The sequence below is a fragment of the Osmerus eperlanus genome, chromosome 13 (assembly GCF_963692335.1).
Source record: "Osmerus eperlanus chromosome 13, fOsmEpe2.1, whole genome shotgun sequence".
Taxonomy (NCBI): domain Eukaryota; kingdom Metazoa; phylum Chordata; class Actinopteri; order Osmeriformes; family Osmeridae; genus Osmerus; species Osmerus eperlanus.
The window spans coordinates 5214094-5236472 of record NC_085030.1 but is presented as its reverse complement, the minus strand read 5'-3'; the positions used below and the strand labels follow the sequence as shown (position 1 = coordinate 5236472).

At 49.8% G+C, this 22379-nt stretch overlaps 2 protein-coding genes across 2 annotated transcripts; one reads left to right on the top strand and one right to left on the bottom strand.

Moving 5' to 3' along the window:
* Nucleotides 1-180: 180 nt before the first annotated feature.
* Nucleotides 181-8169, top strand: hmmr (hyaluronan-mediated motility receptor (RHAMM)). The gene is made up of 20 exons (XM_062476650.1): nucleotides 181-409; nucleotides 890-988; nucleotides 1103-1182; nucleotides 1282-1359; nucleotides 1632-1820; nucleotides 2302-2388; nucleotides 2553-2664; nucleotides 2800-2865; nucleotides 2945-3018; nucleotides 3145-3218; nucleotides 4201-4505; nucleotides 4638-4786; nucleotides 4877-5112; nucleotides 5261-5377; nucleotides 5462-5674; nucleotides 5748-6401; nucleotides 6536-6608; nucleotides 6762-6938; nucleotides 7267-7429; nucleotides 7630-8169. The coding sequence occupies exons 1-20, from the start codon at nucleotides 364-366 to the stop codon at nucleotides 7641-7643; spliced, it is 3006 nt and encodes a 1001-aa protein (XP_062332634.1). The 5' UTR covers nucleotides 181-363; the 3' UTR covers nucleotides 7644-8169.
* A 325-nt stretch (nucleotides 8170-8494) lies between these two features.
* Nucleotides 8495-11894, bottom strand: LOC134032637 (insulin-like). The gene is made up of 3 exons (XM_062476651.1): nucleotides 11770-11894; nucleotides 9559-9765; nucleotides 8495-8790 (listed from the first exon to the last, which is right to left on the bottom strand). The coding sequence occupies exons 2-3, from the start codon at nucleotides 9749-9751 to the stop codon at nucleotides 8639-8641; spliced, it is 345 nt and encodes a 114-aa protein (XP_062332635.1). The 5' UTR covers nucleotides 9752-9765; nucleotides 11770-11894; the 3' UTR covers nucleotides 8495-8638.
* Between the last annotated feature and the right edge of the window lie 10485 nt (nucleotides 11895-22379).

Sequence of the window (22379 nt, the reverse complement as noted above, 5' to 3'; positions counted from 1 at the left end):
CGTTAGTTTGTCAAAATGACGTTCCGTATAACAGTTTTTTTTTTTGTCAAGCATATCCATCTAGTAGAGACGTAAATCATTGTTTCTCTTACACCCGATACAGAATATTTGTTGAAATTATTCTGTATCAGGTGTCACTTATACCTTCAATGAGAAGCTCATTGGCCAGGATTGGCTCGTCTAGTTTCCAATTGGTGGTGACGTCTCCAGTTTGAAATTTCAGCGGGGCAGCGTCGTTGTTGTGTTAGAATTCACCCGTAAGCAGAGCAGTGCATGCAGAATTTCCAAAGAAAGCGAGTTAACCATTTATCTCTTCATAATTTATGAATATAACAACATCATAGTAATATTTCGGCGTCGAAGATGTCTTTTTCAAGAGCCCCGGTAAAACGATTTAATGAAAATGTCGGTAAGTACAGACACGTATCCAGCTTGCCAAGTAACGTCAGCTAACGTTTGCTAGCTAGTCTACAGTACTTAGCTAGACTATCTGTTAGCGTAGCTTGTTTTGAGCATAACTTAATCTATAATTAGCTAACCAACTTTAACCTAAAAACCTACTAACCAGCTAGCGGGCTAAATAGTAAAAACAGAACGATGCTTGTCCACGGCTTGTCAGCTTAGCTTGTCTAGAATGGTGCTAAGAATGCCAAACTAACTACTGTCTGTAGTCTAAAGAGTACTGTAAAAGAATCTCTTAGTACCTCTATTTGTGTGGTGCATTGATGTAGCTAGCAGAACTATTTGTGATCTTAGTTGCAAAAGAGCAACAATTTGACCAACAAAAGGTCTGGCTCATTTAGCTCTATGCGTTAGCTAAACAAATGTGTCCAGCCAGGCGGATGTGCACAACGTTTTACCCAACAACTTTGTACATAATTATCTGAAGGGTGTGCACCGCCACCGGGCACCTACGAGGTCAAAATTGGGGAACCGAAGGGACCTGCTTCATTTCACAAATCTGAACGCTTCAGGCCTGCAAAGCCTGGTGAGTTCAACAACAATTAAAACGTACCGACACAATTTCCAAAAACACGCACAATGACACAAAATGTTATGAATTCAAAAAGTTTTAGTATCTGCCTTTTTATTTTATTTTTAGTTTCTGCGGTTACACCACAGTCTCCTTCTAAACTGGTCCCCATGTCACCTGTGCGGAGGACCATGTCTGCAGATGGCCTGGTATGTCTTGGAATGGTTAGCATGACCCAGAGGAGATGGTTTGAGATTTCTCTAACCTGTTTGTCCTAAACAGTCTTGTTGTAATCCTCCCTCTCCCAGGCTGATGTCCTGAGTGCGAGGAAAGAGAAGAGTAGCATCACCATGCAGATGAAACAACAGAAGCTGTTGGAGAAAGAGGTAACTGCATGAACAAACCGGGACACCATTTGACCTCATACATTTTCAGATGGCCATGGGTGGCTTTTTTTTTTACCATCTGTAAAATGGACTCAGAAAACCAATCAGATCAGTCGTTTCAAAACTTAAAACTGGTATGTGACATAAGTAATGTAAAGGGATGTAGCTTAGAACGTGGTTTGATCCCCCCCCCCCCCTGAAAACCCTCTGACTCCCAACACACACCAGAACACCCAACCCTGACTCTTCTCCCCCAACCCCCTCTCCCCCAGATCCGCTCCCTGCTGACGCAGCGTGGGGAGCAGGACCGGCGGCTGCAGTCCCTGGAGGAGGAGCTGAGGAAGGTGGAGGCCAAACTGCTGTCCGCCGTCAGGGAGAAGACGGGCCTGTCGGCCAGCGTCACCTCCTTGGAGCGGCAGCTGGCCGAGATGAAGAAGGCCAACGAGTTCCTCAAGAACAAGGTGCTGCCCCTCTGGACTGTACAATCCAGTCTGCTCCTCTGAACAGTCTAGTCTAATCCAGTAGGCTATTCTGAGAAGTCTAGTCCACTGGATGGTTTAATCCAGTATTCTCAGAATAGTCTAGTCTAATCCAGAATGCTCTTCTGAGATGTCTGGTCCTCTCGATAGTTTAATCCAGTATGCTCCTCTGAATAGTCTATTCTATTCTGCTCTCCTGAATAGTGTAGTCCTTTTGAATTGTCTAATCCAGTATGCTCCTCTAAATAGTCTAGTCTGTGCTACGGTCGATCGACTGTTGGACCGCAATCAATTGAATAATAGGCTTTCATTGTGCACTCTGTTATGGTTAGCACTTAACAGCAGCAGCCAACGTTTAGCTTTCTGGGCCCACTTCTCACGTTTCCCACGCTGGAGCAGTGTGTGGCGGTTGGGGTTTGTGATGAGGCTGAACCCTGCTCGTGTCCTGTGCTCTGTCCCTCAGGTGTCTGCCGACACCACGAAGAAGAGGATCAACTCCCTCACCATGGAGCTCATGGAGGCCAGGAACAAGCTGGATGTCAAGGACAAGGTAGGAGCTCTGTTTGTTTTATTAGATGAGACTTGATTCATTGTCTCAGATACTGCCTCAGTAGGACTGTGTAAGGCGAACACTATGTCTACCCAGCGCTCTCCTTCCCTTCCTGTTGTCGTCGTTGTATCGTCATGGCTGCCGCTTATTGTTGTCGTTGTCAGGAGGTGAGCTTCCTGCAGATCAACACAGAGGGCCAGGTGAAGGTGCTGGAGACTGACCTGGAGGCAGCCAGGGCCACGCTGTCGGCCCTGATGGAGAGGAACAGAGACCTGGGTAAAATCTCCTCACCAGCCCCCCCTGTCCCTCCACTATCGGGATTGCTAGTCCAGTAGTCCACAGAGAGGGTGTGCATCACTCACGATGTTAAGTATTGAATGTTATTTGAGTTGTGCACTCTACCCCTCACAGAGGACCTGCACCAAGCAACCAAAGCCCAAAACGAGGAGCTTGAGAACGAGATTGACAAGCTGCATGGTGAGTGGTGGTGTGGCTGTTGGGGGGGGGGGGGGGGGTGTGAGTGTGGAGGTCCTCTGTAACCAGGTGTTTTCCCCAGGTCTGATCCAGGAGCTGAGAGAGGAGACCAAAGCTTTGCAGGGTTACCTCGACACTGCCAACGACCAGATCCAGGTACTGACACACGAAATCTAGACAACAAGGATGTGGAACTACACAAGTACTACATAGGGGGAATCCTCATGTGCTTGCACTGTCCGTCAGTCCTACATATGACCCCGTCTTCTGTGGTGTGTTAAGGACCTGCGGATGAATCTTCGCGAGAAGACTGAGATGGAGCAGAGCTTGACTGCATCTCAGCAGGAGAAGATGGAGTAAGATAGCACTCACCCTCCTGTAGATGGCTCATTATTATAATGACCCTGTAGACAGTCAGCAGAGAATGTCTAATATAGAGAGAACTGCCACTCTCGGGAAACTTCCGGGTTCTGAACTGGTTGCAGTTCCACTCTAGTTCCATATGAGAGCGCTAACGGTCGAGTGCAGAATGAATTGAGGTCTATGGAGCTATACCCCTCAAAATCCACTTTTCTCAGGATATAATTTTTTTTTCTAGTAATTTGAAAGGGGAGGCAAAACAAATACACACTGCTGGCTGTTAAATATTTTTTTTCGCCTTTCTGTTCTAAAAGGCCTTTTAAAATGTCATACACATCGTACGACCAGAGATATTGTTTTACGGCAAGCTCTGGTCACTTCCTTTTTCTCTCGAGCTATCGACAACACAGCTGACAGGTTAGGCTCTCCTTGTCAATACACATGCTAGATAGTTTTGGGTTGCTAATGTTGTTGCTAATGCTCTGACATTCTGATTCTGCTTCGGATGCCATCAAGCGGGATCTCTGGTCGTAGTCAGTCCTTCACTAACCAATCAGCATTCATTAGCAGAATGCTAGCGTGTTATGGGCAACAACGACTCACCCTGTAAGAAATAGAAAGGACTTAAGTGCTCGTTCATTCAATTTTCGACCTATAATCCATGTTGAACATATAAAAACTACAATAAAATCAGAGATTTCTCAATGACAATCAGGTGAAAGAGACAAATGTAGCCGTTTAGCTCCATAGACTCCCATTCATTCTGCACCCGACCGCGATCACTCCCAGTGGAACTCTGGTGGAACTGCAACAAAATTCGGTACAATGGGGCTTAATAGGGAGTGGCCAGGCTCTGCTGTCATTATTAAAACCAGTTTAACTTCTCAGCTCATATTGTGAAGTAATTGGAAGGGAATGAACAGTGCGTTTGCCGAGTGAAACACAATGTGACACCGACAGTGGGACTCTTCCTTGCAGTAACCTGGAGAACAAACTCGTCCGGTTCACGTTGGAGCTCGAGAGTTCCCAGAATGCACTGAGGCAACAGGAGGAGGAGTCCAAGGTGCGTCAGCGAGACCTCCAGGCGTCCCAGGATGCTTTGGGGCAGATGGAGGGCGAGATGAAGCGGGCCAAGCAGGAAGCGCTGGACTCCCAGGACGTGGCGCGCCAGCAGGGGGCGGAGCTATCCCGGCTCAGGGAGGTGCTTAGGAGGACAGAGGCGGAGCTGGATGAGAGAGTGGCCCACCTGGGAGAGAGGTGTCTGTTCCTGGAGGATGAGAGAGGTGTGTGTGTGTGTGCTCCCGTGAACTACATCTCCTGAACAGATTAGTTCTTGGCAACACGTGTATAATCTGGGGAGTTGAAAATATGCCAGAGTTAAACATAGTGTTAAAGTGTGTGTGTGGGGCGGGCAGGGCGGACCCAGGAGGAGGGTTTGAAGAGAGTGCAGGAGCTGAAGGCAGAGTTGAGCTCCCTGCAGGAGAGCATGAGGAGCGAGGAGGAGGCGCTCCGACAGCACCAGCTGTCCCACACCGCCCTGACGGAGGAGCTGGAGAAGGAGAAGGTTGGTCTCACACACTAACCTCTAAAAAAGGTGTCGGGTGCCCCATCGTGTTCCATCCTGAACGTGTGTGTGTCCCCCCCCCCCGCGCAGGAGCGGGCCTCGGTCCTGGCCTCCACCCTGGCGAGGGCGAGGGAGGAGATGGGCCTGGAGCAGAGGCAGCTGGAGGACGAGCTGGAGGAGGCTCTGGGAGAGCTGAGCGCCCTGGAGGAGCAGGAGCAGAGGAGGGAGGAGGAGGAGCGGGGGAGGGGGGAGGCTCTGCACACGCTGCGGCAGGAGAAGGCACACCTGGAGAGGGAGCTGGGAGAGGCCAGGGCACAGCTGATTAGGTCTGGGTAAAACCGTCGCACCGATTCATAACCAGAGTTCTCAAAAATGCGATATTGGACTGAGCAGTTTACTTACAAACTGTCTAACTGCCTCTGTGTTCTGACTTGGCTCCTCTGCACCTGTGTGGATTCGGTTTCCCTCCCCCAGGATGAACAGTGAGACGGAGGCGTCGGAGGAGACGCGCGGCGCGGCCCTGCGGGGGCTCCAGGAGGAGCTCGTCAGGTCTCTCAGCAAGATAGGCGAGCTGGCCACCGAGCTGCAGAGGTGATCACACTGACCACCTCAACGGCCCTCGGCGGGAAGGTGCCGTCCGATGTTTAACCCCGTCCAACCGTTTCCCCCTTCCAGCACCAAGCAAGCTCTGAAGTCAGCGGAGGACAGAGGCAGAGAGCTGGGAGAAGAGATGGAGGGGGCGGCCCGGCAGATGAAGGACGAGATGGAGGGGCTGGCCCGGACGAAGGAGGAGGAAGTGCAGAGGCTGCGGGGGGAGATGGAGGCGAGGGACGAGGCGCTCCTCTCCTCCCAGCAGACGCAGGAGAAAGCCAGGGAGGAGTTTGCGAGGTAACGCCGGTCTTCCTGTCTCTCTCTCGTTCTCCCTCCCTCTTCCTCCTTCATTTGACCGTTTTGTCTCCAGGATGCTTCTGGACGTACAGACCCGTCTAGCTCAGAGGGAGAAGGAGGTGGAGACGGCAAAGGAGGCCCACGCCTCCCTGGCCGCCCGGCTGCAGGAGGAGCAACGGGACCGAGAGGAGGCGCAGAGGAAGCTGGGGCAGCGGGAGAAAGAGGAGGCGCTGGAGAAGTCTGCGCGGGAGGAGGAGGCGCAGAGCCGGCTCCAACGGGCAGAGGAGGAGGTGGGGGAGGCCCTGAAGCGACTGGGCCAAGAGAGGGATGAGAAGGAGGAGGCGCGGAGTCTCCTGAAGCGGGAGAGGGGGGAGAGGAGGGACTCCCGGCAGGGCAGGGCAGAGGAGGTGGGAGCCCTGCGGAGACGAGTGGAGGAGATGGAGGAGGAGAGGGGGAGTCTGCAGACCCGGATGGACCAGGAAAGGGAGAACCTCACGAAACGGGTGGAGGAGGTGGAGCAGGACAAGGAGAACCTTCAGAACCAGGTGGAGGAGATCCAACAAGACGAGGAGAGCCTTCGTAGACGGGTGGAGGAGGGGGAGCAGGGCATGAGGGTGCTGCGGGAGCAGGTGGAGGTGACGGTGCAGGAGAAGGTGACTCTGCAGTGGGAGATGGAGGAGCAGAGGCGGGAGATCCAGACACTGCTGGCCCAGAGCCAGGAGAAGAGGTGAGCCACATGCTGCCTGGGCGAGGGAAGCAATGGAGCTGGGTCCAAGACGGACTGCAAATCGAAGGTAGAATTGAACCCCAGCGCCGTTCAATTAACTTTTTTTTTTGTGCGTGTCTCTCCCTCTCCCCCAGCTCTTCAGACTCTGAGACCGAACACTGGAAGAGACTATACGAGGAGCTCTTCGCCAAAGTCAAACCCTTCCAGGTCCGTCAATTGGACCACTTCACCCCTAAGGGCACCACGGGGAACGTAGTTTTACTCCCAGGAGTTCCGTAGTTCATTGATAACGAAAATGAATATACTGAAACGATGCTTCACGGATGCACCCCCAACCCCGTTTTTGGTTTGTCCCTCCAGGAGCAGCTGAATGGGTTTGCGGCAGAGCGGGACGCGCTACTGAGCGAGAACGGGGTGACCCAGGAGGAGATGACCCGTCTGGCCGACGCCTACGCCCGCCTGCTGGGCCACCAGAACCAGAGGCAGAAGATCCGACACGTGGTGAAGCTGAAGGACGACAACATCGCCCTGAAGCAGGTCAGATAAGGGCTACATCGCCCTGAAGCAGGTCAGATAAGGGCTACATCGCCCCAAACCCACCCGCCAGTGCGCCTCTGCACCAGGGTCAAGGATTTAGACAAAGATCATATATTTATACAGATGTCTATATAGAATACTGGGAAGATTGCAGTTGGACTTGTGTATACTGTAAGTTAAGTGTGGTTTTTTTTTTAGTTCAGGAAGCATTCTCATCTATGTCAGTGTTTGTTTCATAAAGACATCTTGCAGAAGCCTCCTTCCTCAGCCTGCACTTTGAATCACGATGCCAAGTGTGATGCTTATCCGTGTGTGTGTGTGTGTGCAGGAGCTGTCTAAGCTAAGAGCCCAGGTGAGCCGACAGAAGAAGGACATGGAGCAGCTGAAAGCAGACCAGGCTCCTCACAGGTTTGACCCCAGCAAAGCCTTCCAGCACGCCAGCAAGGAGAACCAGCAGCCCCCTGGGCCTGCTGCTGCTGCTCTCAGACAGGGTGGGGACCCCACACGCACCTGCTAGTCCCACGCACGCTTTACTATCAACCCGTACATACCTATTTAAACTGCACACACGCACTACTACCACATATACACTCATTAGCCCCACACTTTATCAACGCTGACAGTGACGTTGTGTTTGAGAAACACTTTGATCTGACTTGATCCCATTCTTTCATTGTTCTCTGTCTCCCAGGAAACCGTCTTTAAGAAAAGAGCAGTGATCCAGAAGCTGTGTGTGTGTGTGTGTGTGTGTGTGTGTGTGGATGGATACTAGCCCTGCTCTAGCAGCCTGCTAAAGGTGTGTTTGTCCTTGTCCTGTCAGATCTTCCTCTATAGTCTTTTATCTCTGTTTGTATTGCTTGGCTATAATCCAGATGTCATTATGGTTGCACTTTCGTTTTTGTGATGCTGGTATCGAAGTATGCTGGAATCAAGGACAGGAATTTGAGAGATTCTGTATATTTTTGTGATCTTGAATAGTTTTGATATACCAATATATCACCAACCTATTTTACAAATTTAAAACAATGTTTTTATTCTTTTTTTTATTTTATTAACTAGTACTACAGTGGTGTCATGCTTGGGTATTTTCATACAGCTGGATTCTAACAATGTTCTTATTTGACGGCTGCAGCGTAGTGACATCTTCCCAGAAATGACTCGAATAGACTTTGATTTCCCTTTTGAGGGAATGACTTTCCAAAATAAAAGTTTTTGGTCTTGTATCCACAAACCTTGCTCGTTTTGCTCATCACTTGCAAGCTGAATCGAGCTCATATCTCATGCATGTGTGTCTCGGGTTTTGGCTATGTGAGAAAGCAGTGTTAAAGCGGGCCCTGTGGCTGCCCTACCTCTTACCAGCCTCTAGAGAGCGCTGCAGTACTGCAGCCGTAAGTCACACTTGTTAGCCGCAGTCCTCAACAACCGCCACCCTATGATCCATCTGCTCTTTGTTCTCTACACACACACACACACACACACACACACACACACTGCCCTTGACACAGACAGCGTCTCACTCAAACGCAATGATCCACGCTGGCTCAGACCCTCCAAAAGACAGCCTCAGTCCTCAGATCATGCAGCCTTTTATTCTCACTAGAAACGACACACAGCCGTACACGTGGGCGCGTCCGTCCGCCGTGCGGCTCCAAGGCTGCTCGCGCGGCCTGTGGGGGATGACGGCGAGGAGGAGTGCGCCTTCAGCCGCAGTAGCCCTCCAGGTCGTACAGGCTGCAGGGCTTGTGGCAACACCGCTCCACGATGCCTCGCTTCACCTTGAGCTTGTCGCGGCTCTTCTCCGAAGGTCCCTTCCACAGCCTGGACTCCAGCCTGCTCCTCCTAGCCAGGAACCCTGGCGGGAGAGAGAGAGGGAGAGAGAGTCGTGATGGCCTGCTTTTACGTTTTGAATGCAAAGCACAAGCTTCAATCCCGCCACATGACATTTGGAGTGTTCGCTAGTTAATGGAGAGTTAATAGGTGTGTAATCTGATCTTCCCAATCCATTTAGCCTTCCTTAAGTCTCCACTTCAATGGGAAGATGAGAGAGACGACGCAGGGGGAACTCTAGAAGGGCTTCTCCCTCCAACGTTAACTTCAGGGCATCAATGGAATCTTTTGAGGAGACTTGAAACCCCCCGAAAACTCAATCTAAAACGTTCTATTTCAATAATGATTTTTTTTCGGGGGGGGGGGGGGGGGGGGGCAATCGCAGGGCTTCACAGGGATTCTGCCAATCGGATTTGTCGCACGCACACACATGGCAAGATGAAACGATCTTCACTGAGGGCCTTAAAGAAAAAAAAAAAGAAAGAAATCAAGCCAAGTACTTGAAGAGAAGTTGGAGGGAGGCTCTGCACACTAACGACCCACAGAGCCATGTCGTAGGGTTTCATCCACACCTAAAGGATTCATGTGTCGTGTACCCCCCTTCCCCCCCCCCACACACACACACACACACACATTAAAGATCTTACTGATGAAATGGGATATTTCCCTGTGTAGCAATGACCTACTGTGATAGTCACAGGTAAAGGGTTAGTTCGCCTGTGGAGGATAGACAAAAACCATCCTGTTACCAGGGGGGGGCGGGCGGGCTGCCCGCTCCCCGGCGCCGTCTCACCTACGAGGGGCTGGAGGTCTCTCTTCCTGGCGCTGCGGTGGGTGCTGTAGAAGAAGCCCCTGGAGCCACACACCAGGTAGAGGGCGTCCACCAGGTGGGAGCCGCACAGGTGCTGAGGGGGCGGCGAGGCCCCGCCTGGGGAGGGCAGCACCAGGAGCAACAGCATGGACGCCGCCCATGGCACCGCCGCCATCAGAGGGGAGGGGGCTGGGGAGGGGAGGGGAGGAGGGAGCGAAAGAGGGGAACGAGGAAGATGCATGATTTATAGGAAGGACGTGAACCTTGCTGAAGTCCAAAGGAACAAGGCATGAATGGAGTTCTTGGGGCTAGTTTTTGAAGTGTAAAGACCATCCGTTTCTGACAGCAATCTCAATCCGGTATGTAATTAGAAACTAAAAAGAGCATCACACAATAAAGATAAGACCGAGGCACAAAGCTACGCCACTAAAGCCCAACCAGCCCTTTGAAGTAAGCAAACAGAACCTGTTTACGCTCCTGTTTCGCCCGCGAGACAAAAATGCTGCCTCCCCCTTCCTCAGTTACGACGCACTAAATTCTAAAAAATATATTTTTTAGACGCTACACATGTTATACATCGTTGGAAAGCTACGATTCTTGTGCTTCCATTGAAATAAACCAATTCAAGATCAAGTCGCAATAGCAAGCAAAGTCAACGTCTTTTTCCGGTGAACATTCCTTCAACAATGCCAAAGAAAAAAGTTGTACTCACCCTAAGTTGTTCAAATAGGTCCAGGTGTGCAAATCATGCCATCAAAACTTGATCTGCGTAAGTCCCAAGGGTTCAAAGTATCTAACCATGTAAAGTAATTCGTCCAAATACAATGTTTTACGTTCATGAATAGCCATTATCCTTTGTTTCATTATGCAAGTTAGCCGACGGAAGAAACAACTTGTTCACATAAAAGTGTTATTTTCTCCGATTTATCAACGGAGTATTTACAAAATGAAGGTCTCAAAATGTCCGTTGAACCCTCCCCTTTTGATTGACACCTTGTTCGACCCAATAGGAGCTTCCATGCCCCGTTGACAGCCCTCTAAAGCCAACTAGGTCTGTGCGTCCTGCCCCCCGCCCCCCCCCCCCCCCCCCACACTGGTTCTAAACAAATTTCTCGAACTGGCTTCGACTGGCTCTGAAATTAGCTCGTTAGCCTTGTAGCTGACAGCTAGCTGAAAATGCCAATACCTCATTTGTATGCGTCTGTGGAGCCTTCAAAATAACAGTCGATTGCGCAATATGGTTGACAGAATCAGTGTTCTTTGTGCGCCAATCCTTGGAATCAGATAAAGCACTCCAATGTGTTCATGCTTCAGTTTTTGTGTTTCAGTATTACTAATTAGGGATTTAGCTATTATATATGATATTTCTAAGTACCAGAGATGGGCCAGAGATAACAATTATGAAAAATAATACCTTTTTATTTGACCTTGACCTTGGTTACAAAGGGTCATTTTGGAGTCTCCAAAAGACCCTTTTAGAAAATTCCTGGATGTACTCTTATAAAAACATGTGTCAAATATGAATATATTGTGGTATTATGTTTGACTTTTGATTTGAATTGGGTAAGGCTTCAACCTGTGGTCCAATTTAGTCTTCCAGATAATACCTACCACCTCTAGGCCTATTCAGGCCTCTGTTTTCAAAACAAAATCTAGGCGGAAATAGAAATTTTCACTTTCCTTGTGTTCAAGCTTCTATTACTCAACACTAGAAGGACTGACAGGGGTCCTGACAACAGGGGACATAACTTCAGAGTGTCAGCTTTCAAAAGAGATCATTTACATGCATGTACTCCAAATGGTTCAAGAACAGCTTCCAATTTACTTTGGGTATGCTGTTTAGGCGTTTTCAGGCAAATTTAACAGGAACATGAAAAGGTTAAAAATCAAAGTCCGGGATGAAGAACTTGCAGAAAACAAGGTCTTAGAAAGACAGGGCCGACCCGATCGTAACTGAATCGTGTCCTTTCAATTAAAAGGACGTCGAGCTCCAGCGCAGGTGTGTGATCTGCTCTGGATATCTCCACCACGTTTACCTCAGGGAGGAACTTGACCCTGGTTTTCTGCAGGCGGGGGGTGAGCTGAGGGTGAACAATCTGTCACGGCCCTCCACTCCACCAGTCCTTGCTAGAGGTACACCTTCCACCTGGCGGCGGAGTCGGTGAGGTGAGTCATGGGCAAAGCCTCTCTTACCTGCGGAGGAGTCCTGTGTCCAGCCGTCAGGAGCAGCAGAGCAGCCAGGAGCTGGAGGGGTGAGAGAGTGGACATGCCCGGACGAGTCTCCCGGTCCTTTATACCATCGTGCCTCGGCCCCCCTTCTCTCCCTGCATCAGCGGAAAAGACACTAAGTTCCTGTCATTAATACCCTGACTCCGTAAGCGTGTCGATCTGCTCTGAGTGACACCGAGGGAGAGCTGGCTGTGGAACGGAGGAGCAGGAGGGCCTGGGGGATAGGAGGGGGGGGGGGGGGTGTTCAGACGAGGTAAGCAGGGTCACCTGTCACCTGCTGGTGCATCGGTACTGTTGACCCACAAGGCTCCAGGTAGACAGGGATGACCCACAGTGCAGCAGAAGCCATCTGTTGCCTGGATGAGGATGACTCACACGGATCAGGCTGTTGGTGAGTTACTGGGAGGCTTGCGCCCAAGAGCTGTTGGTGACCACTAGTGGTTCACTAGAGGTAGTGCAGGGATTATGTGTGTGCGGGGGTGGGGAACCACGTTCCTTATCGTTCCTGCTGCCCCAGCTCCTTATACAATTGTTTCCCTCGATGTAGTGACAGTGTCAGTATCACATTTGATCCCTGAAAGAGCTCATGGGTCGAGCACATTGGCCTCGATGGTAACATCCAGACCGGACCCACTTAAACACGAACCGAGTGAAGCCTAGTAGCTCGAGTCAAACCCTCAGCAGTTAGGCGGTCTTCAGAGGCACGGCCAACTCCTTCCAGAGGAGAAGGTTTGCGGACGACGACGACAAGAAAAGGGGCTTGCGGGTTGTCCTCCAGACCGGTCTAATGAAGGAAAGGAGGCCGGCGAGGCCCGGGATGAAAAGACGACGAGGAAGAAAGCAGCCAGGCGCCCTGGCGCCGTCATGTGAGCGGGTGTTAAATGCGGAACCAGCGGGTTCTGTCGCTCCGCCGCCCGGCTTTGAAAGCGCCTCCTTTGGGGAACGGAGCGAAGCAGCTGTCTGAACAAACAGACTGCCCTCCCTCCTCCTCCTTCGCCCCTCGCCCAGGTCACACGGCCGCTTCAAACGCGAGCTTCAAATGGCAGGGGCCTGGCAGCCGGCGAGACGCAGGCGAGGCCGACAGAAGTCGAGCGGAAAGTCGGCCAGGTCCCCAAAGTAGGGTTGCGTAACGCCGTCTCCTCTCCTCCTTTCCTTTCCTCCGTCCTCCTCTTCTTCCGCCTCTGCTCCGTCTGAGGAGATAAAAGGCGCTGAGGAGCTCTCCCTGCCGACATGACGGCTCTCATCGTTAGCAGAACACAGTCTTCTGGGTCTGTACACTAGCAAGGGCTAGAAGGGGGAATAACGATGAAGCTGGATGATATTTAATATTATTCATCATGACTAGAACTAATGGTTATGGCTAATGGATGGTACAGCTGGCCCTTTGGGGGAACGATCTAAAAAGAAAACACATATTTGAGACTGTGGGTGTGATAGAACCTATAACATTGATGGTGAGTTTTTAAGAACTGAATATGGCTGGAGTCAGTGTTTTCGTTTTTCTTTTTCTCTCTCTGAGAGTTTGCATACAACTTTTCATTCAGTTACCTCATGGGATTTTAAAACTGTGTGCTTATTGTGTATGTGTTCTTGGTTCTCTCTGACCAATCAGTTGTCTGCAGTGTTTTCTCATCTCCTCAGCTCACGTGGAACCCTCACTTGGAACCACAACAGAGGTGGTGACAAAAATTGAATCAAGTACCAGGTAAAAGTACCAGATTTGATAATGCAACATCCATCCTACCATACCCAATCCCCCAACCCCCCCACCCAGAACCATCTCTGCTGTCGGGTTATTTGAATACTTGTTTCGAGCAAAGTAAATGAAGACAGCAGAACTGTGTCAAAAAGTGAATGTCCAGCATCTTACAAGGGCAAACCTTCTTTAGGGCTGTCCTGCCTCTGAGTTTCCTACTCCTCTGGTGCAAATGGACACAGACAACCGTGTCATCCACACACACACACACACTCTGCTGGACAGAAGAGACACTTCCTCCTGCTCCCCGACACGGCCCTCCATGTGTGTCACGCCCTGTTGCCTCTGATCTGTGACAGAACACACCCCGGAGTGTGTGTGAGTGTGTGTGTGTGTGTGTGTGTGTGACAGGGCAGCCTTATGTCTGGTCCTCCCCTCTGTCCATTACACAGTCACTAATGCAGCACTAACCTCTGTCATAGCCTGCCTGCGTTCTGTACCACTGCGGACACGCACACATAAATCCAGACTTCAGATGACAGAATCGGTCGTTGGGCGTGTCTAAAAGAAGCAAGGTCACCTGTTAGAGCCGTGCTTCTAGAACCCTCTGCCTACTTGGAACTGAAAACCCTTTCAGAGAATTGCCAGCAGTGTATGCTGGAGCATCGGTGGTATGGTAGGAAATGTGTTTTATTTGCGTCGACCGCGCTCTTTTAGGTTTACAAACATGCCCAAGAGCACTGTGCGTCAACCACACACACAAAGGACACACACAAGCACACACAGTCAACCACACACGCACACACACACACACTTTGGGGCTGATCAGTGTCCAACATTGATGGGTTCAGTCTCTGTGAGAGGGCTCGCTGAGAGAATGTGACAGCAGAGAAAATGACTCCTCGCTCCACGTGTGACGAGTTCTCTGCAGCGGAGACAGCTGAGACTGGGCGAGGGCCAGCTCTGTTCCCCCCGCTGGAAGAGACATCTATTTACACCCATTTGTGATTGCCCTCCCAGACCTGAATTTAGACAGGAGACAGGGAAAATACATTTCTAATCGAGGTTTCGTCTGCTTGCGGCTTGGCTGTGTTACAATAGTTTGATGGATTGATGTGCGAGCCAGGAAAGAGAGAGAGGGTGGGGGGGTAGGTGAATGAAGGAGATTGTCATTTCCCCCAGGATTCCTGTCATTCTTTAACCTCGCCAAATGCGCATTATTGCACCTTGTCGCTGGGTAGTAAAATAGTGTGGCTGCACAAATGTCTTCCACAGACAGAGTGTTGACTCATCCCTGATAGGGATGCTTTGCTCCAGCATCTCCTCATAGAAATGGCATATGTTGTGTCTGGGGGTGTGAGCGTGCGTGTTTGAGAAAGAGTGTGTGTGTGTGTTTTGTGTGTCTGTGCATCTACAGTTCCACTTAACATTTACCATTATGGACTAGTCACACACTGTACAGTATAGGTGGGCCGGTTCGTCCAGAGAGCAAACAGGGAAGATGAAGAGAGGGATGAGGAGTTGTGGGGAGGGAGAGAGAGAGAGAGAGAGAGAGAGAGGAGAGAGAGAGAGAGAAGAGAGAGAGAGAGAGAGAGAAGGAGAGGGAGAGAGAGAGAGAGAGAGAGAGAGAGAGAGAGAGAGAGAGAGAGAGAGAGAGAGAGAGAGAGAGAGAGAGAGAGAGAGAGAGAGAGAGAGAGAGAGAGAGAGAGAGAGAGAGAGAGAGAGAGAGGAGAGAGAGAGAGAGAGAGAGAGAGAGAGAGAGAGAGAGAGAGAGAGAGAGAGAGAGAGAGAGAGAGAGGGAGAGGGAGAGGGAGAGGGAGAGGGAGAGGGAGAGGGAGAGGGAGAGGGAGAGAGAGGAGAACGAGGGATGGATGGGTTGGTGGAGAAAAACCAGTGGGCACATATCTTAATATGGGCAGTCGCGTGCCTCTGGGTTGGAGTGTGTGTGCGTGGATGTGTGTGTGCATGTGTACCTGCATACGTTTGTGTGCTAATCGATACGCTGATATCACCCCCCTGGGTATGGTTCCCTCACTCCTGGAGATAAAGCTCCCAAGCCTCAGAGCAAAGCATGCTGGGAGCAGACAAGAGCGGGCCCAGAGCCAGACATATGAGGAGGATTTAACTCGTATTTAGAAAGAGAGAGAGAGAGAAAGGGCGAGAGAGAGAGAAAGAGAAAGGGCGAGAGCAAAAGAGAGAGCGAGAGAGAGAGAGAGAGAGAGAGAGAGAGAGAGAGAGAGAGAGAGAGAGAGAGAGAGAGAGAGAGAGAGGGCAGAGATGGAGATGGAGGGATTTCTCACTTTTATTAGTTTGTGGAGAATGGGCAAGACTTTTACGGCAGGAACTGTCAAGCAAAAGGTCTAAATCAATCAATCCAATGTTCCCTGCAAGCGGTGCTCAGATTACATATTGATTGTTTGGCCTGTCCTCACCAGGTCTGGTCTGGCTAATGCTGTGTTTGTAAATGCTAGGTGCTTGTGTCCTGTACCAGGGTTGGAGGGCCTGTGTTAGGTGTGCCATGCAGACCGGAAGCCTCCAGTGTAAGCAAAGCATGCCACCAACTCACCCTGATCAAATAGTAAGGCTCTACATCCACTGGTACCTTACACAGGGCCCATCCGTGTGTGTGTGGTGTGTGCGAGAAAGCGAGCGAGAGAGAGAGAGAGTGTGTGTGTTTGTGTGTGTGCACCCTTGAGTCCGAACCACCTGTTGGTTTTCAAGTGGAACCACAAACACGTCAGCTGTCATCATGACACTGGACATGCTGTGAAGTGGAGATGTCTTAAGCTTTGATATGCTGATTAGACTTGCATTATCTCCACAGATTCCCTTTTATCTCCTGCGAGTGTGTCTGCGTGTGTGTTCTCTGAAGTAGGAGGGTTCGCTTCGTCCTTTTGTTTCAGATTCCTCCTCTTGAGGTCAGAATGTGTCATCGAAACTTTCACTGTGGCCGCTCTCACATCAAGATTGAATTACACGCGCTCGTTTTAAATCCCTGTTCAATCTTTTAGCGGGATGAGAGATTTTGTGTTGCCACGCCGGGGGAGTCTGTGTACCCTGCTGTTTGGTAATATCTCAAATTAATTCCTCTGGCGACTCCAGTTGAGGCTAAACTGTTCAAGGACAGAGAAAAATCGTGTTAGATGTTAAGATTGAGAATAGGCTCTGTAGCCCCTATCACAAACACCGCAAACGCTTCTCTTTGGTTAAACTTAAGTTTGTTAATCAAAGTATCGCTGTAACAAGAACTGGCGTGTTTGGACTGAAGTGAAACGTGTACGTGGCATCCAGTTTTAAGCAGCATTTGCCCTCTCAGCTGAAAATCTGTTTTTGCTGCAAAGAAAAAAAGAGAGAAGAATAAAATCAGCATTCTCTTGTTTCACCGTGACTCCAGAAGGCAATAAATAAATAAAAAAACGTGAGAAAGTAAAAGTGTGAAATAAAAGGAGTTGCAAGCAGACAAACAGGAAAACTGCAGGGTTTGAGGTCTGTCGAAACGTCTTCAGAATATAGAATCACAGAATCAACTCACATCGCTGGGCCAGTTCCATAATTTAACAGTGTTCTGACACACACACACACACGCACGCACACAGAGTACAGAGACACACACGCACATAGACACACATGCGCGAGCACACTTCACACTGTGTGTGTTCGCCCTTTGCCCCAATAGAAACCTGTCTTTGAGAGGTGAGTGGTGGTGCATGCAGATGTGGCCTTCCTCCATACCTTGGTCTGTACGGAACAGATCAGGCAGGAAAGGTGTGCATAGGGGTCAACTCTACTTCTCTTTCAATGACTCCTGCTTCTGGGGTCTCTATGGAGCTATCCACTATTTGATAGAGGGTGTGTGTGTGTATATCTAGAGTTAGCTAGACTGAATCTTGATTTTCCATTGCTGTGGTCAATAAAATGTGGCCATTTCCAGAGTTTGCATACTCAGAACTTCGAGGTAAACACGAAATGTGTTCGTGATGGAACACTCAAATGTTGCGTCTGCATATTCAGAGTAGCCCAATTACAGCTCTTTCTGCCCACTTTCTCTCTCTCATCCATCTCTCTCTCCCTTTATCCGTCATTTCGCAGCATAAATTGCCAGTTTGGACTCCTCAGGGCATTAAAACAGAGGTATGAAGACCTCCGCTAAAACAAACAGGGGAGATGAATGCATGTGGCGAACCCGCCTTCTCTCGGCCAATCCGTCTAATAGCAGCTGCAGATTTATCCCCTGGCTCGCCACAATGGCCTCTTTAATGGGCTTCCTTCATATCTCCGTTTTATGAAACAGGACGAGAGGGGTCGAGGCGGCCATTAAGCAGATTGATGGGATGTGTTGGGTAAAGAAGATGCAATAAAGTCTTAAAAAGTTAATGTGTTGGTCCGCGTCGCGCGGGGGCCAGATGACAGGGGAGGGGCCGGAGGAAGCTAATAGACATAACTCAGCCAGGTAATGTCTGATCAGAGCCCCCGTCCAACCACCCCCCCACCCCCACACACACACAAACACACACCTCCAGCCAGGCCTGGACCAATCGCCCCCCCCCCCCCCCCCATCCAGGACAAGATGGATAACTAACGCTTGGCAATGTTATGGAGTGTGTCGGGCTGGGACGGCACATTTACTCTTATTATTTATACCTTGGTGATGAAGACCCTAATGAAAAGTGGACACATCTATAAATATGAGATAGAGAGAGAAAGGGGGGTGGCCGGGGGTGGGGGGGGGATCATCATCATGGACGCAATTAAGGTGCCTCCCTGCACGCTCGCCGGACGGTAGTCTGAACCCCCCCCCCCCGCCAGCTCTGTCTGTGGGGGGTCAGGGAGGTGGGGTGGTGGTGGGAGGGGGGGCTTGAAACATCAGACTGAAGAATTGTCGGAGGTGGGTGTAAACCCTCTGATCCTCGGGGATATGGTCCGGGCACTTCAAATATGTTCAAGCACAAAGTGATGAAGAACGTTTTCATTTCAATTTTGTTAATTTAATTAGCGGGTTGGGAATACATCCCTTATGTTGATTGATAGGGGCGTCGGCAGTTACGTGTATGTGCATATGTGTGTGTTTATGTGTGCATGCCTGTGTGTTTGTGTGTCTGTCTGTGTGTGTGTGTGTGTGGTGCATATGCTTGGAGGAAGGGAAAAATACTTTTGTCAGCTCTCCTTGGCTCTGTGTCACAGTCAAGACTCCAGGGACGAGTGAGAGAGAGGGAGGGATGAAGAGGACAGGGGAGTGAGGGAGAGATGGAGAGGACAGGGGAGTGAGGGAGAGAGGGAGAGGACAGGGGAGTGAGGGAGAGAGGGAGGGATGAAGACGGATGAGGGAGGGAGAGTGGGAGCTGTGCTGACCCTCTGGACAACAGGCTGATCAACTTCCATCACCAGGCATCTGTCAGCTAGCGCTCTAATCTGTCACTGCCACCCCCCCTCCCCCCCTCCCCCCCTCCCCCCTCCCCCCCTCCCTCCCTCTATCCCTCCCCCCCTCCCTCCCTCTCTCCCTCCCCACTCCCCCCCTCCCTCCCTCCCTCCCTCCCTCACTCACTCACTCACTCACTCACACAACCGCTCACATCCTCATTCTCCATCTCACGCTCCTTTCGTTTCCACACCTTGGATTCCCAGAATAGGCTCCGTTCCTGTCCTCCCTCACAGCTAACGGCACACTGGCCGAGGGGATACGAGACATTCCAGCAATGTACAAAGTCTGGCACCCAGGAAGCCCGGGGACAGGATCATTCCTGGAAAGGAGAGAGAATCAGAGAGAGAGGAGAAGGAGCCCAGACCGATAGACGGAGAGAGAGCATCAAAGGGAGAGAGACAGAGATACATCATTTCTGTAATTCCACCATTGCTTTGGCGATGTGAACGTTTGCTCTTTCATGCCAACACAGCCTTTGGAATTGAATTGAACAGAGAGGAGATCAAGACAAACAGAGAGGGACATAGATGGAGAGACAGAAAGAGAGAGAGAGAGAGAGAGAGAGAGAGAGAGAGAGAGGGACAGAACAGAGATGGAAACACAGAAAGAGAGAGAGAGAGACAGAGAGAGTGAGGGGGACAGAACAGAGATGGAAACACAGAAAGAGAGAAAGAGAGACAGAGAGAGTGAGGGGGACAGAACAGAGATGGAAACACAGAAAGAGAGAGAGAGAGACAGACAGAGTGAGGGGGACAGAGAGACCGCACACAGTGTCCCCTCCTAAGGACGGACCCAGCCTCTCTGGGGTTAATGTGTCTAATAGCCACCGCTCCTGTGGCCAGCTGCTGCAGAGGCAGCCAACATTCTCCGTCTGAGATGACTTTGTCCCGTCCCCGCAGGAGAACGCTCCGTCTCCTCTCTGATTGGCAGAAGGGAGAGGCGTGCAAATGGGGACGCCGAGACAGAGCCATTGATTTGCGTTCGGTGGAACAGATTAAATTGCCTCTTGCGCCTGTACCTGCGCCGCTGTCTCGGGGGTTGCGAGTGTGTGTGTGTTTTGCACCGGGCCAAACCCTGTCATTTTGCGCCTGTCACATTCTGTTAAGTGTGGCTCGCTCTCCTTCCTCACCTCGCCCCGTTCCTCCATCCTTCCCTTCCTTCATCCCTCCATCCTCCTGTCAAGCCTCTGTCATCATCGACGTCAAACCAGGCGCTCATAAACATTGTCTCGCAAACTGGCTTCCGTTTCATTATTGGTCCAATCTCCCACCACCTAAACTTTACTCCAACCAGTCACAGCGCCAAACTTTACTCCAACCAGTCACAGCACCTAAACCTTACTCCAACCAGTCACAGCACCAGCTCTAGCTCTAGCCCCAACCCTCGCTCCAGTGCCAGGGTCTTGTTCCAGTACCAGGTCTAGTACCATCCTTTACTCCAACTCTAGCCCCAGCCCCAATCATAGTCCCAGCCCCAATCTCATTCTCATGGCACAGGAGTATCACCATTGAACCCCATTGAACAGGAATTACAGGAGACAGAGACGAGAGGAGTCGGACCAAAGCTGAAGTTTATGAGGTTTTACTGTCTGGTCCTTCAACCCTGATGATTCTAACTCTGATTAATCAGCTGAGTGGCCCGTAATTCAAACACTGCATGTCGGTTTGAGGGATTTAAGACTTGGAACGTGTACGTAGAATCGGACAAGACATACATGTCATTATCTAGCCTACCGTTAACGTAATTACTATGTGTTTATGAGCTGTCCTGGAGGTGTTGATAGTGTCGTGGAACATGTTCTCTCGCCTCAGAGACACATGTGGTCTCAGCTCTGTGGGTGAAGAACATGCCGGATCTCCATAACTGCTGAAGGAAGCAGTTTCTCCTCAGCGTTATCTGACGGCAGATCCTTCAATATTCTCTTTAATTTAACTTCAAACTGGTTCTGTCAGTGTCTGATGCTATACCTTTGAAGGGCCCCTCTTCTAGGATGTTTAGACCTTAAAAGCAAGTGTCTGCGATTGCATTCCATGTATAGAAAACTGCAGAATGTTGAATATAGTCAGTCAGAGAAAGAGTTGTTTATACCTTCGGTTCACACTTTTGTGGTGTAGGCCTATACAGTAGCCAGATACAAATGTATACATTATATTTTTCATGTTTGTGGTGGAGGAGACTAGCTAGCAATTCATGGAAAAAAAGTTTTTTGTTTAACTGTTGGTTAACCTTGTGGAATTTGCTTTCGAAAAAAAAGAATGAAAAAAAAGAAAAGATTTAGAGTTGGTTCTTTCCCAGCGGTCTCAGTGGAGACTTGAGAGAGTGGTAATGAGGGCTGGAAGTGCCTGTGCTGTTAGTTCGAGGTGCCGTATGTTCCCGTCCTTTCTCTTTACAGAAAAGCTGAATCATTCACTGTCCCCTGCTCCTAACCACACAGTCTGACGGAGCTTGGCTGCAGCAAAAAAAAATATACCCTCTCTCACACTCTCGTGTCTGTCTCGTCTCAAAGACCGGAACGCTGCCAAAATCCCCTGAAGATATTTGTTTCCCCATCAGTAGGTGGCAGTATTGCTCTTCAACAGATCACACCTCCTCCCCTGACTAGAAGGCACACTAGCATTGCTGCATTTGTTTATAAAATGTTGAGTAGACTTTAGTGTGTTGGCTGTTGTCCGCCTTGGCTCTCAACCCTAGCTTGCAGACAGATAAACAGATAAATGGATGGCTGTAGAGTATTCCAATGTGAGGTACAGCAAGAATCAATAACTATTGTCCTCGTAATGGCCTCTGAAAGAGACAAGAGGTGGTCTTTCTCTCTCTCTCTCTCTCTCTCTCTCTCTCTCTCTCTCTCTCTCTCTCTCTCTCTCTCTCTCTCTCTCTCTCTCTCTCTCTTTCTCTCAACAAGGCATGACTGTGCAATACAGACCGTTGAATGAACATAACTGTCTCTTGATTGTCACCGTTGCAAAGCCATCGATAATACAATATCTTCTTTTTACATGTCAGCTACAGTCATGATTCACGAGTGATGTGGACGTACAGGGAGAGAGCAAATGCCAAGGAATTCACCCCATTTAAACAAATCCATAGACTTGCTGTTGAGTCAGGGTAAGGGAGACAGAGAACCAGATATAATACATTTTATAGCTTCTCGTTATTGAGGACTCTTAAGTTACCACGGCCTGCATATTGTTCATTTAATTGAAAATAATTTTCTTTTCATTTCGATTTTGCAAGGTCAACTAACTTTGAATTGCTATGTGACAGAGCGCTATTATCATTAATTTTTTCCTCACTGAGGTTTTCCCTAAATGAACTGTTTATATTCTGGAAATAGAACTGGAAATTACGGTTGAAAACCTCTGGGAAAACCATCAGGTGAACTCTCCCATTTTAATGAATCAACTATGTTGTAAGAAAAAGAAATTTATTACATATCTAATATTGCTTAATGAAATAGAC